Here is a 13416-nt window from a genome sequence, read left to right on the forward strand (position 1 = left end):
GTATAAGTCCCCGCCAATCAGAATTCCTCGTACTACACCTTTATTAACGGTTCGAATATTTAGTTTTCCTAAGATTCCCGAATAGCAGATTTTGGTGAAGTAAATTTTACAGTCGTTATACCTTAGTCATCCACAAAGGCCAATTAATTATGTAAGTACGTACTGATTATGAAATTTCAACAATGCCGTTGCGTAGACAGATATAGCCTACAAATAAACTACTATACATGCCAAGTTTCAGTACACTCCAGACGCAGTGGCCTCGTTTCTCAACATAAGGAGACCCAAGGATGACGCAATGGACTACTCGGGAGTCTACATGTAAGTTTGAGCAAATTCAGCATTTTGTATATTTTTTTCCTGGACCACCAGTAATAACAGGCGGTACTCAAATTAATATTTGTTCAACTGAAATCATTTTCAGTAATTTATTTAGGATGATAGCTAACTTGTATCGCGGGTACGGAGAAAATGAGCACTCCCTCTGTAATGGGGGTTACATCCATGAAAGAAAGGGAATCCCGAAATGCGCAGACCGAACTAAAACAGACCACTAACGCGCACCGTGCATGTGCGATACATTTGCTGTAACTTTTTACATTTTATATCCATTTTAGTCAATATATCCAAATCGCTCATGTGTATATAAATTCGTAACATTTCTTAAAACTGTCGAGCTTACTTTTGGGTGAGTATTTTTATTCTAAGTCACTTCTATTTCTTAATCTTGATGGTGGAAATGACAGCGATCCAGCCGGCACGAAAATCGCATGTGTGATTTTCTTCGTCGCCGATTTGTTTCGAACGTCTCTAAATAAAGGCATGTCTGTGTTGTACGAAATGTTTGCATTCTAAAATGTAAGACACATCGGTAGAACTTGACATCCTGGTGTGTATTTCATCACCGGTCACCATTGTAACAATGCAGAATTAAATGATTTTGGCGGCAAATTTCCTTGCACCTCTTTCATTCATCCACGGTGACCTACATTTTGGTGGGTGCATGTGTATTCTATGTGCAATGTACAGACTGGTGTGTACAAAAATGTATGGCGAAACTCTGGGGCGAGTCATCGCAAAAATGAAAGTTCCAGAACATTTTTATGACGCATTTTGGAGACAAAGGAAATCACCAGTGTTTGTGGTTTTCAGTTGCAGTTTACTTCATAGATTCGTGATATGATTTGAGATATTTTTACGACTTGGACTTTAGATTTGAGTTGATGGTTTGGAATTTGCCTCATCACTTTGCTGCCATGGTGGCGGCCATGTTTCTTTGTGAAACTAAACTGAAAGGGCTTCCTCGAAACGCAGTTTCTGACAAACTGCCTATCTCTCTTTCTGGCAGTTAAGCCTCAAGCCCCCCCCCCCCTTCTGTTTTGTGATCAGATTGATCTTATGCCTACTTTGCAGTGATTGCTGATTGATTGAACTGTAAAGGTGAATGTTGGCAGGGTTTTTTAGTACGTACATCAGTCATCACTCTCATGATCACTTAACACTATTTATAAATTAGTCGATGACACTAGGCCTAGGCACAATATGTCAATGATGACATTATCCCTGCGTCACTGCGATTGAGGCCTGGCTAAATCTTTGCTGTACAGGACACAATAGCATCCGGCCGATACACGTTTTCTGCAATTACATTTCGTGGTGTTCCCTAGTGAGTGCGGATTCAATCATGTTTGTAGTGCCTGTGGACACCAAATTTTTGCAGCATCTTAGGTTATGAATTTTACCTTACTCTTACAGCAACAGCAAATTAATTAGTCATAAGCATGGTCATGGAAAGCCGAGACCCAGACCCCCAGTGTGTTGGACGCGAGTTTGTGAGGCAGTACTACACTCTACTGCATGAGGCTCCTCAACAACTGCACAGGTATGTCGTTTCCTTTGAATGTATGTTTTAGCTAATAGTGGTTGTCATTAATTGAAGTACAAATGACTGCTTCAGTGTTCTTACTACTCTATTCTGAATGGCTGTGATGATGGGAACTTGCCCTCTCTTAGATCACTCATGCTGAGATATTGTTCCAGTGTACTCAAAACCTGAGCCATGTCGGAAAAGTCACCTCTGTTCTTTAATCTCGGTGGCAGTGACATAGAGTGCTTATATAGGTCAGAGCTACATGTATGTCTGTTGCTTCCGTTTTCAGATTTTACAGCAACAGTTCCTGCTTTATCCATGGTGGTGTGGAGAAGCCAGGTGAAGAACAGTACCCCTGCCGGGGTCAAGCGGTAAGTTCACCAGTTAGTTGTGTTTGTGTACCTTGAGATGCTTGCCACTCAAATATTGTATTTACGAAGCTAGATTTGATGTAAAACTGATTACACACATGCAACCATCACTAAAATACTTAGTCTATAGACCCCGGTATTAGCACGAGACCCAGCAGACTACTTTTATCAATTGGCTGTGATGATAGGAACTTGCCCTCTCTTAGATCATTCGTGCTGAGAGATTGTTCCAGTGTACTCAAAACCTGAGCCATGTCTGAAAATGTCGCCAGTCCAAGTCGCATATTAGGCCATTCAACATAAATTACTTGTTTATCATCACCGCCCGCCCCGACATTTAGGTCCCGTGCCGATTATTTTGATATTCGATATATCAAATATCAAGGTACCGTCCGCTCCAAGTTGTGCCCTCAACTTCCAACTCAGATTCAAACAACCTACCGCCCTAATTTTACCTGACCCGGTGGCCTGTTGATAATTGATATCCATTTCCCCGTTCTGGCCATCACACATGTGGTAACTGGTATTAGTTACGACTAAACAAAATGCAGCCAGCCGATGCTGAAAAAATGTCTCAATACCTCAGTACAGGTGACACCAGTCTCGCTCAACGGCAATGAATTATTTTCATTCAAAGTGAATTGTCAGCACACAAAAGAATTATTGACTCAGTGAGACTACACTCGGGGAGATTTAGGAACAAATACTTTCTCAACCTCATACCTGCGTGGGCAAATGCGTATAGGCCTACCAGTTATTTTTATATTGCCGATGAGCCTGGAATCGAGATGAATAAACGCATGTGTTTTTATTTCTTGCTCAACGCATGAATGTTTGACCAAAGCTTACACACTATGTGGTGTATGAGGAGAATGTTTTCAATGGGCGAGACTTGGGGCCATGCTGCTTGCTGTCACTTTGTGTCAGATGTACATGGATTTGTACGGTACATGTAAAATGTCAGGGGAATAAATCATCCTCAAACTGTTGATTTATTTTTGATAGCAGGGATGATACTCTGTGCCTAGGCTGGTTGAGAGGACCTACATAATATACTCAGACTCTTTTCAATTGATGTTTAATTTTTTAAAGTTCTTTGTGTATTGTTTTCATGTAGTCATGGATACATTTGTAGAAAGACTCAAGTTTGAAGTAGACCAGGATATAAAAAAGAAACAGCTGTTGATGTCCATAAAAGTTTTGTAATTAAACTTTAGTTTGTATTCTCCTGTCCTTATTTTATCTATCCATTTTGGAATTTGATCACTGTATACATTTTTAGGCCTCCCTGACACATCTGTACTGATTATAACTTGACATGGCTTATACATACATTTGTAATATGTCAGTCCAAAAATTATCAAATATCGAATATCAAAGCCCCTCCCAATGGAATACATTGCCAAGTTCATGACCGAAAAATATCAAATACCAAATATCAAAGGCCCTCCCCATCAAACATTGGCGCCAAACAAAATATCAAATATCAATATCAAAGGGCCTCCCCTCCAAACATCGTGAGGTGGAGTGATGATAAACAAGTAATTTATTTTGAATGGCCTTACTATATTAGAGATGAATTAATCAATACTCACAAAATATGACTTGCTGTATAGGAATTATCTTATTCATGTACGTGAGGCTTTTATTGATATGATATGGATATCTGGGTGTTTGGTTTCAGGATATCCATGAGAAGGTGATGTCCCTCAAGTTCATGGATTGTCATGCTAAGATCCGGCAAGTGGATAGCCAGGCAACTGTAGGGAACGCTGTTGTTGTTCAGGTGAGGTCATTGACTGATTGAGTCAAGCTGCATTCCTGAATTACATCCTTGATGGGCAATGATGTTTGTAATTTGCGCCTGAGAAGAGTTGCGGGTGACAGTATGCCTGCTGTCATATGCCCCTTCTCCGAGTTGATGCTGCTATTATCTGAGCCCATTCCATAATCTTGAAAATATTGTTTTCGCACCTATTCATGTTGGACACTGGTGTGCGCACAATTCTTAAGATCATCAATTGTACTGTACATTGTGCCTTTAATATCTTCTCCTTGTCAACATTTCAGGTCACTGGGGAGCTCTCAAACAATCGCCTACCCATGCGACGCTTCATGCAGACCTTCGTACTGGTTCAGCAGTCCCCCAAGAAGTACTATGTTCACAACGACATCTTCCGCTACCAGGATGAAGTTTTTCATGACAACGACACAGACACTGAGCGAGAGGAGGAAGCTGCAGGTATTTTGCTCTTCAGTCATCTCTAAATTGTTTTCGGTAATCTAATCCAATCTGAATGTTTGCAAAAAATGCACGATATTGGTTAGCACCTTTTTGAAGAAAGTTATTCAACTCCTCTGTTCCTAATTGGTACTGAAAAAATGAGCTGCTTGTACAGAGACTATGTTATGGAGATGCTTAAAAACAATGGGCTGTGATGTTTGTAATTTGCGCCTGAGAAGAGATGCGGGTGACAGTATGCCTGCTGTCATATGCCCCTTCTCCGAGTTGATGCTGCTATTGTCTGAGCCCTGAAATTAGGAGAAAGGCCTAGTATATTTTGTTCTGATGTGCTCGAGTAGAAGAAGACTGTCAAAATGTCGAGATATTTCTTGGGTATTTACAAGTGCATAATGTGACACAGGTTTGTCTGATTCAGATACATGTGAAAGCCTTCTTGGAGGTCAGGAGATGGGGACGTCCCATGATGAAGATGTTGGGGTCAGTTTTGAGCAGCCCTCAACTGCAACTCTCAGGTGAGTGTTTGATGAAGCTTAGTCAGTCAGAAAATTATGGTGTCTGCTTTTGTTGCCGACAAATAAAGCAGTGATGAAATAGTTTTGTTTTGATATTTTATCACATCCACAGAGTACTGTTATGCTGGCCAAGCCTTATGTCTCTGTTTCTTGATTGTAGCAATGGAACATCCCACTTGGACGACCATGTGGATGCCCCAGATGTCGGTGAAGCTCCAGCAGAGGAGGTTGCTGAACCTGAGGAAGAGGACAACCCTGTGGAAGAAGACCCGCCAAAACCTGAGCCACCATCACCGGAGCCTGAGCCCCAAGAACCGGAAGTTCCAGATCAGACCCCAGGAGAACCTATGATGATGCCCGAGTTTCTTGGTGAGTGCTGGGAGATATTAATTGGTTATTCCAATCTTGCACTTTTAAACTAAGCTGACGTTGTAAGTAACAAGTGTTGGTGGCTTAAATTTACTGTAATGTTTTGATACCCATTGTCTTTCAGATGTTGGAAAGAAACCGGCATCAACGTTTTCCTGGGCAGCTCTCGCCAGCAAGAACCCTGGCCCAATGGGTAGTGCTCAGCCATCGCCAATGGTGAATCAAGCAGTCGTGAAGGCAACACCAAAGCCTGTTGTTCCTGATGTCAAGCCGGTGGACATGAGTGGAAACGGACCTCCCCAACCCCAAAGAGCACCAAGGTTAGTGAAGTGTGTCAGTCGTCTACGTTTATACTTGTCAATAGTGTGATGCATCTGCGTTATGATGATGGAAACTTGCCCTTTCTATTCTAATATAATTCTGCTGAGAATCTGTTCCATGTGTACTTTCACTGGGTTAGATGATTCACTTAACAGTTGGAAGGGAAAAAGTCCCTGTGAAGTGAACACTGCTGATAGTAGAAAACTTTGCTTGTAGCATTCAAACTGATGCATTTTCAAGATGATTCTAAAATAATTATTTTCTGATTTCATCAGGTCAACACGAGACCGATCTGGAGCTGTCCGAGAACGTGGTAGCCAAGGTGGAAGTATTGGTCGTGGAGAAGGAGACAGTGGAGAAGAAAATGTTAGGAAAACTTTACGCTATCCCGATAAGCTTCAACTTTTTGTCGGTAATTTACCACACAATACACAAGAACAAGAATTAAAAGACTATTTTTCAGGTGAGTTGTTTGATATTGAGTAAATTGATCTGTTACAGTTGTTACTTTTAAATTCTCCTGGCTAAATTTGCATTTGTTCCTGAAAGATTAAGACATGTCTTATTATCTTTGGTTAAAAGGAATGAGCATTTATTCTGCCAAATGTTTCTGTACTTCCTGCTTAGTATGTTGGCTGTGATGATGGGAACTTGCCCTCTCTTAGTATCTCATGCTGAGAATCTGTTCCTTGTGTACTCTTACCTGAGCCAAAATGAAAATGAAGTGTACAGTTTATTCAGAGAATACAGTGGTGATGGCTAGTGTAACTGTCCCCCAATGCTTCTTTATCTCTTATTTCAGATTATGGCAATGTTATCGATTTAAAAATCAACACTAAAGCTGGTGCGGGTAAAACTGTACCTGTAAGTATACCTCTTGTACACTGACTTGTGGGTATTCGAGGAAGTCAGCTGATAAGTGTTCTGTCCTCATGCAGAGATTTTCAAAGGTGTGACACCTTTTATATGGATAATGAGGAAATGGGTGGTGTCGTGTACAGGGAGGAAGGCATGTTCAGGATTAGCTTTGACCAATTTAGGCTGGAGATGGGACCAGGGTGGGAGAGCAAGAGAAAGTGCTGTTGTTCCCACTGCTTCTTGGTTTCATTGTTATCTATCATCTTTTCTTCAGAATTATGGTTTCATTGTTTACGACAGTCCTGAATCGGTTGGTGCAGCATTAAAAGGAAATATGGTGAGTAAAGCTATTCTGAGATGCTTTCTCCATTACTGATTGTCTTGGCTATGATGATGGGAACTTGCCCTCTCTTATGAGTAATGCTGAGAATTGCTTCCCTGTGTACTCAAAACTGAGCCATTATGATTTGTTTGATAGAGTTGAAACCTTCAACTTAGAAGGCGTTTTTTATTGAATACCAGAAAAAAAGTTGCTTTAAAAGCTTAAGAGTAACTTTCTTGTTACTTATGTTTCAGACGAAAAAATTTAGGAATGATCACCGTTTAAATGTTGAAGAGAAAAAGACTAATAGGCCAGGGAGTGGAAGAGGTGGTGATCGTGGTGGTCGCGGAGGTGATCGAGGTGGTTTGAGTCGTGGAGGTGGACCTGGGCGCGGAGGGGGTAGGACAGGTCCACCTGGGGGAGGAGGAGGTGGTCCCAGACCAGACAACAGAGGTGGTGACCGTGGTGGAAGGGGTGGATTTGCTGGCCCTCGACGTTAAAAAATGTGACGGTCCATGGTGCTTAATTGGAAGTATGCAATTCTGCCTATTCCTGGAGAATGTTTCAGTGTTGGATGATTTGGCTTGGTGATGTTTATCTCTTCCAAGTCGAGTTATGAAAGTATAAAGAGATTGCTTGAAACTTTTCCTCGAATGTGTACCATGCTACATCAGTTGATTTATCTTGTCGATAAGTTCGAACCTCGGATAAGTTTACAGCTGTGTATCATTCCTTTACACAGGACACCAAGTATCCAATGCAACCAATTTGTTCTAACTGTAATAATTATTGTAAATAATAGTTACTGAAAATACAATTGTGTCGGATGTGAAGTAATAACGGGTCTTTGGATAGAATTGGTTGGCATTGGTGGGTAACTTATTGTGTATAAAGGTTCATATTTTATTGTATGCTACAGAATTGCATATTTTCCTACCCTTTTTAGTTCTGTGTTCAGAGTCAAATTTGTGTAAAATATAACAACCGGCTTGTTACTTTGGTGTATTCAGGTCGCTATTGAAAGAAGGTAAGAGCTCTGAAGCAAATCATATGCTATAAAAGGTGAATAAAGGTGGTACTTTTCCATGTTGTACCTTCTAAATTGTTTTAAAAAATGAAAGTAAAATGTGATTTTGGTAGAACAGCAAAATTTATTTAAACAGATGAATTGTCAACTAAGTTCTATGCAAATTACAGTGTAATAATCCTGACTTTCAATCGTGTTTGCTTTACCTCGCTTCCTCCAGAGCGCATCTTTAAAAACGACGAGTTACAGCATAATGATGAGAATCTTGATCCTATTTACCACCTCCTTGAACAGTGTTACCACATCTGCATGTCGTTCAAAGCAAAAAATATGCCTGAAAGTCTAGTTCATAATTTATGAGAATCATTTCAGGAAGTTGAGGCCTTAATTTTTTAGCATTGTCATCCAAGTCAGTGTTAGCATTCGTGGGGATAGAGAGACTGAGCTCGAGGTGGGGAGACATTGGGGTCCTCTGTTGTTGTAATGTGGGTGTGGGTTCAACGAACTGGACAGCTCTATCCAGACTTTGCTGGCAATTTCATTTGGAGCGCAGGTTGATGGTTCGTTGCTAGATATTTATGTAAATTTCTCTAAGACATGCTAACACTGTGATAATCTTGGTAGGTGCGAATTTTGAGAGATCAAATATTTTCTTATTTTCTATGGATTTGCATTTACTGACAAGAGTGATGTCAACATTGGGCTGGCTAGTACCGAATGTGAGGCTTGTGCAGAAAAATAATGATTGCACATGCTTTGCCAGTCGGCTTAGTTGATAGTATTTCAATGAACCACACCTGCAAGTATCTTTATTTCCTGCACTCAGTTGTGTTGGTAGTATATTGTCCTGTGTCAATGTTCTTTGTTTTATTGCTTTATGGTTATTATATATTTATAAGAGCACATGGACTCCAATGCCCTGACACTTTATTTCATTGCTTAAGTCATTGAAATGATTCATATGCATGGTGAAATCCAAAATACGATTGGCTCCATTTTGACGCATTCTGTGAGATAAATGTACCGACTAAACGTGGCTAAGTAATCATCGTCGAAGTGAGGTGGGATGAATACACAGGGTAAATGTACAAGCGGCATGGTTTAGAATGTGAAAGTACATTTGTGTGTCCGTACTAGCTAGCTATTCATGGGGATAGTGCTATTTATATCTCTCAAAATAACATTGATTACTTGTCGTTTCAAGGCCTGCAAGTCCTGTTCTGTGTTTCTGTGAATAGTACTTCTGTTTCACTCTCATCATGTGCATTGTATAGTTTTTTGCATTTATAATGCTAGTACATGTGGAACTGAGAGCAAGTAAATCTGGACTTCTCCATTACTGCCACCATCTTGCACTCATTACCGATATTTATTGGTCACAATTGATCATTGTTCATTGCTGTTTGTAACGAGATGCTTGCTTTACTCTAATCATGTATGAAGTATTTGGAGAAATGCGGAACTGCAACTGTTGTAAATGTCAAGGGTTATGGACTGAATGGTTCAACTTGCAGTTCCTGTTGATCCAGAGGGAAAAGAGCAGAATTAAAATAAGATTGAATTGTGCCAACCATGAGAAAATCTGTCCAGTGAACTGATAGGTACATCGACAACATCTTTGGTAGTGATGGTTGAAAATTGTAACATCCATAACCAGATATCAGGTAAACTGCAGTGGTCTCCAGTTTTTCTCGTGGGATGGTCCGTATTCAAGTGTGTTCGGTCGTGATAAGAGTACTTAGTTGTATATTTCGTGTGTATAGCCAGCCAAACATGAACCAGTACCAGCCAATGCAGAGTGATAAAACCTCATGCTCGCACTCCTGTTTTCAAATTTTAATTGTTGAATTGGTGGCTGGGTTCATTTGTTGGCATTTCCGTTTCCGCAACACTCAAGTTTTATAGAATCATTGTATGTATTGCAAATAAACTCATTCATTACGAGATGGCTGTGTCGTATACAGGAATTCATTTGAAATAAGTTTCCTTATTGGGTCCAAAAAACGAGTGGACACAGTATGCTTCCGCTTGGTACTGGATGAGTTTAGCTCAAAACTACTGGCTAAATGTGCTGTAAATGAGGTTACCATTACTACTTTGCCTGTTACATTTAAAATAGGTATGGTTGTTTCAGAAATAATGCCAAATGGTATTTAATAAAACATCTTTCAGAAGGTGATTCCTTTTGATTAATTGTACATACATGTGGGGCATGAAATTAACTTCTTGCTCATGCCATTTCATTTTGCTTATATTTGATTTGGTGTTATAAATCCACTTTCTGTTAATAAGTAATAACTCTGCCAAACATACTATCAGCTTATCATCAAATACCACCAGCTGAAGTTAATTTCTTGCCCTTGAATTGTAAGAATAAACTCCCAAGATGTTTCAGAAAGAACCTCCTGTGATTAATTCTTGGCTGCCTGCTTCAACGCTTATTCTGTATATTGCATAAAACGGTGCTTGTGACGATCAAAATGCTGTCGATGCGATTCACTTTGAATATGATATTCTTAAATTAGTTTTTGGCCGCAGTGTTTCTTGGGAGGTAAAATATTGAACGAGTGAAGATGTAGGCAGCCATGTTGGTCTGTTTGTTGATACACTTTCTGTCAAGTTCAAACTGACTAAGCAAGTTGTGGGATTTGTGTTTGGTTTTTTACCGTAACTTGGTTCCTGTATCTGGGTTAAGGTAAATAGGTATTTTGAACATATTGCTTCCTAAATGAGTGATAACAAGTGATATGATTTTAAAATTGAAATTTTTCTGCTCGAATTACTATAGCAATAGTCCTCTTCTTTTGTGATGTTACAACGGTACTACTGCAACTCACCTTAAAGGTCATTAAAATGTCGAAATGGTTTCCCATATCTGTTTCCCCCTTGCATCTTTATGACAGATTTGTTGAACTAAAAATAAAATTAAAATTTTTCCTTAGTAATGCATGAAATGCGCTTTAACTAGTTAGCTTGAATTGTTTAAACATATCAACAATTTTGGAATCCTTGATTTAAAAAAACTAAACTGTAAAACATCTTTTTGAAGCATCATTTCTCATTCCCTAAAGCTCTTGAAACCTGTTCTGCATTTCTCTTTTAAACTCTTCCTGACGTTTGATTTGATAAGTCACCGACAAGTAACATAAAAATGCCCTATCCTTTTGCAAAAAAGGTTGGCTGTTAAGTTTTCCAGTGGTGATTCAATAAAATATGTAGACTCGCCAGAATCCTTTGTCCAATGTAATATATTTGGGTGAAGTGAAATAAAAATCCTTCTACCTGCACAAATGACTCAAGGTTGTGTCTGATACCATGTAATCACCACTGTGGTTTCTACATGTATAGGTAGAACAGGTTTCATCTGCATACCAGAGGTCGAGTAGAAGTCTTTCATTGTATAGTTTGCTCATTTTCATTCGCATTCAAATCCACAAGGAATTGTATTCATTATTCTTCATCGAACTAATCACATTTGTAAATAGTTTTGCATGACCCTGTGGTCTTGTTTCATATGTAGGATTTTTATACAAGGCAAAAAAAATTGGAATAATTTGATCTGATTCTGTTGGTTGAGTCCACTTATCTTGTAGCCTCCTGCACACTCTTGGAGGGTGTGGGTTACTTTTAAACAATAAGATAAAATAGTCTTCTTTCAGAAGGCACCTGTTGCATTAAAGCAATTGAAACCAAAAGTGATGTGAGTATTACCCTCCACGGGTGTAGCTTAATTGTAGGCCAAAACTGAGGCAGCAGTCAAGGTTTTGGGAGGATGTCATGAAAATGTTCAGGTTAGCTAAGACTTTTCAGTGTTGTTAACTTTAATCTGCATTGGAGAACAAAAAATATCAAACATTGGGCCAGAACAGTACTTAATTTCTTTTTCAACGCCTCTCTGTGCTGATGAAAGACTTTTGGTGCATGTCTGGCATTGTTACCAATTATCTGAGAGGTGCATCTTGGTCTCCATGATTAGAAATGATCATCTCATTGTGTTGACATCAAGATATTGTCCTCAAAGGGTTTCAAATATTTCCATTTAAAGTCTAAGCCAGTTCAAGAGTTGAGTAACTACTAAAGTTGATGTTTATGAACTACATTTAATGCCTGATATCAAAAAAGGAGGCCCAGATCAACCCAGATTTTCATGAAGATTATTCATCATTGTAAAATTATTGTGTGCTACTGCTGTGGTAATCATACTGTGTTGGCATTAAATGTTGTGAACAAGTCTGCCAACATGCAGTCGTGGACAAGAGAATGAAATCCTTTTGCAACCCTGAAGCACTGTATAAAGTAGTATGAAGTACACATTTGGTTCTGACCAACTTTGTGTTGGAAGTATGGTCAATCTATGCTGAAATTAATCGTTTTTAAAATGGAAAGTACATTTGCTAAAATTCTGGGCTGCCAAAGTAAATGGATAACAGTATGTGGACATGATCGTAGCTGTATAATCAAGATCACCACATCATACCATTATAAATGTTTCTATTGATAACTCGGCCTCTATTTCTTGGTTATGGTGCTGCTTTTAGTTGAACGCGAAACTTTTGAGAATGGTCATAGATACATGCATTACTTAATTTTCATACAAGAGGCTGTTCTCTAAGTTTCTCATTCAGCTTAGATTGGCTCATATTCACCACTTTCTGGCAAAGCACCGCTGCCTTCAGTTGGAAGGAAAGGATTACCAGAAGTGTCAATTCATGAGCTTGATTGCTCTGCTGTATTCGTGAGTGGTTACTGATGCAGTTTAGAAAGCGTCATTAAGTAATGGTGTAGTTTCCCACCAAAAGTTGTTTATAGTGAATTAAACAAGTGTTCGAAATCTTTTCATGTCCCTTTCTTTTCTAGTGCGTAGTTTTCCTATTAGATGAGTTGTATCTGACATACAAAATGTTAGATAGATTGGGTTATAAAATTGTCAAGTCTTGTGATCAAAAATTTGTAAATGATTTAGTCTGAGACAGAGCCATTGTTGTTTTGCTATAGTTTGGTTGAAATTGAAGAAGAAAAAACCCATGAATTTGCACCAGGTGACAAAATGTGGAGATCGCCTGCCTTTGAACAATGGCATTAGTTCGATTGGTCCAAAGGTAAACAAGTAAGAGGAGTTCTCCAGGTTTTTTTCTTAGTGTTTCTTGAGGGTATGGCTTGGATTACTGTAATGGTACAAAATTAGGCAGCATTTTCTCAGCACATGGGCCCTTCAGTGTTTGCATGGATGGTGGCATGAAGTTGCAGTGCATAATCCCAAGTTCATTTTCCAACTGGAGTATTTTGACATGTCATGTTTGTCACAGCAGTCCAGAAAATTATTCAAAATACAACCTTTCATATTGACGTAGTGCATTGAGTGAACAGGATAAACTCTCTTTGCTGTCTTTCCTTGGAATGGGAATGCTAGATTAATGGAACATTGTTAGGTAAACACAGCCAACAGTGTCATCATCCTAGTGTATATTGGTCAATTCTGTGTCGCATCAGTTCATCAAGTTTCGTACTTTCACACAAAGTT

The 13416-nt window shown here is 39.2% G+C and overlaps 1 protein-coding gene across 3 annotated transcripts; it reads left to right on the plus strand.

Annotated features, from left to right (window-relative positions):
• The first annotated feature begins 554 nt into the window (after positions 1-554).
• On the plus strand, positions 555-12726 carry LOC135490827 (ras GTPase-activating protein-binding protein 1-like). Of its 3 annotated transcripts, none has more exons than XM_064776371.1 (12): positions 555-688; positions 1756-1882; positions 2160-2241; positions 3926-4027; positions 4312-4483; positions 4887-4998; positions 5159-5367; positions 5492-5687; positions 5964-6151; positions 6491-6552; positions 6821-6883; positions 7123-12726. In XM_064776371.1, exons 2-12 carry the CDS (start codon positions 1782-1784, stop codon positions 7366-7368), a joined length of 1533 nt encoding a protein of 510 aa, XP_064632441.1. In that variant the 5' UTR covers positions 555-688; positions 1756-1781; the 3' UTR covers positions 7369-12726. The 3 variants fall into 3 exon arrangements, with proteins under 3 accessions (XP_064632441.1, XP_064632459.1, XP_064632449.1); XM_064776389.1 differs by having other exon boundaries at positions 4902-4998; XM_064776379.1 differs by lacking the exon at positions 555-688 and adding an exon at positions 775-858.
• Positions 12727-13416: the final 690 nt, after the last annotated feature.

Source organism: Lineus longissimus, chromosome 1, assembly GCF_910592395.1.
Source record: "Lineus longissimus chromosome 1, tnLinLong1.2, whole genome shotgun sequence".
Classification (NCBI taxonomy): Eukaryota; Metazoa; Nemertea; class Pilidiophora; order Heteronemertea; family Lineidae; genus Lineus; species Lineus longissimus.

What these genes read in the sequence shown, in the direction of transcription:
- LOC135490827 (XM_064776371.1), top strand. Translation starts at nt 1,782, where the DNA reads ATGGTCATGGAAAGCCGAGACCCAGACCCCCAGTGTGTTGGACGCGAG. An exon ending in GCTCCTCAACAACTGCACAG is followed by an intron (nt 1,883 to 2,159) that starts GTATGTCGTTTC and finishes TTCCGTTTTCAG; the next exon opens with ATTTTACAGCAACAGTTCCT. An exon ending in GATGATGCCCGAGTTTCTTG is followed by an intron (nt 5,368 to 5,491) that starts GTGAGTGCTGGG and finishes ATTGTCTTTCAG; the next exon opens with ATGTTGGAAAGAAACCGGCA.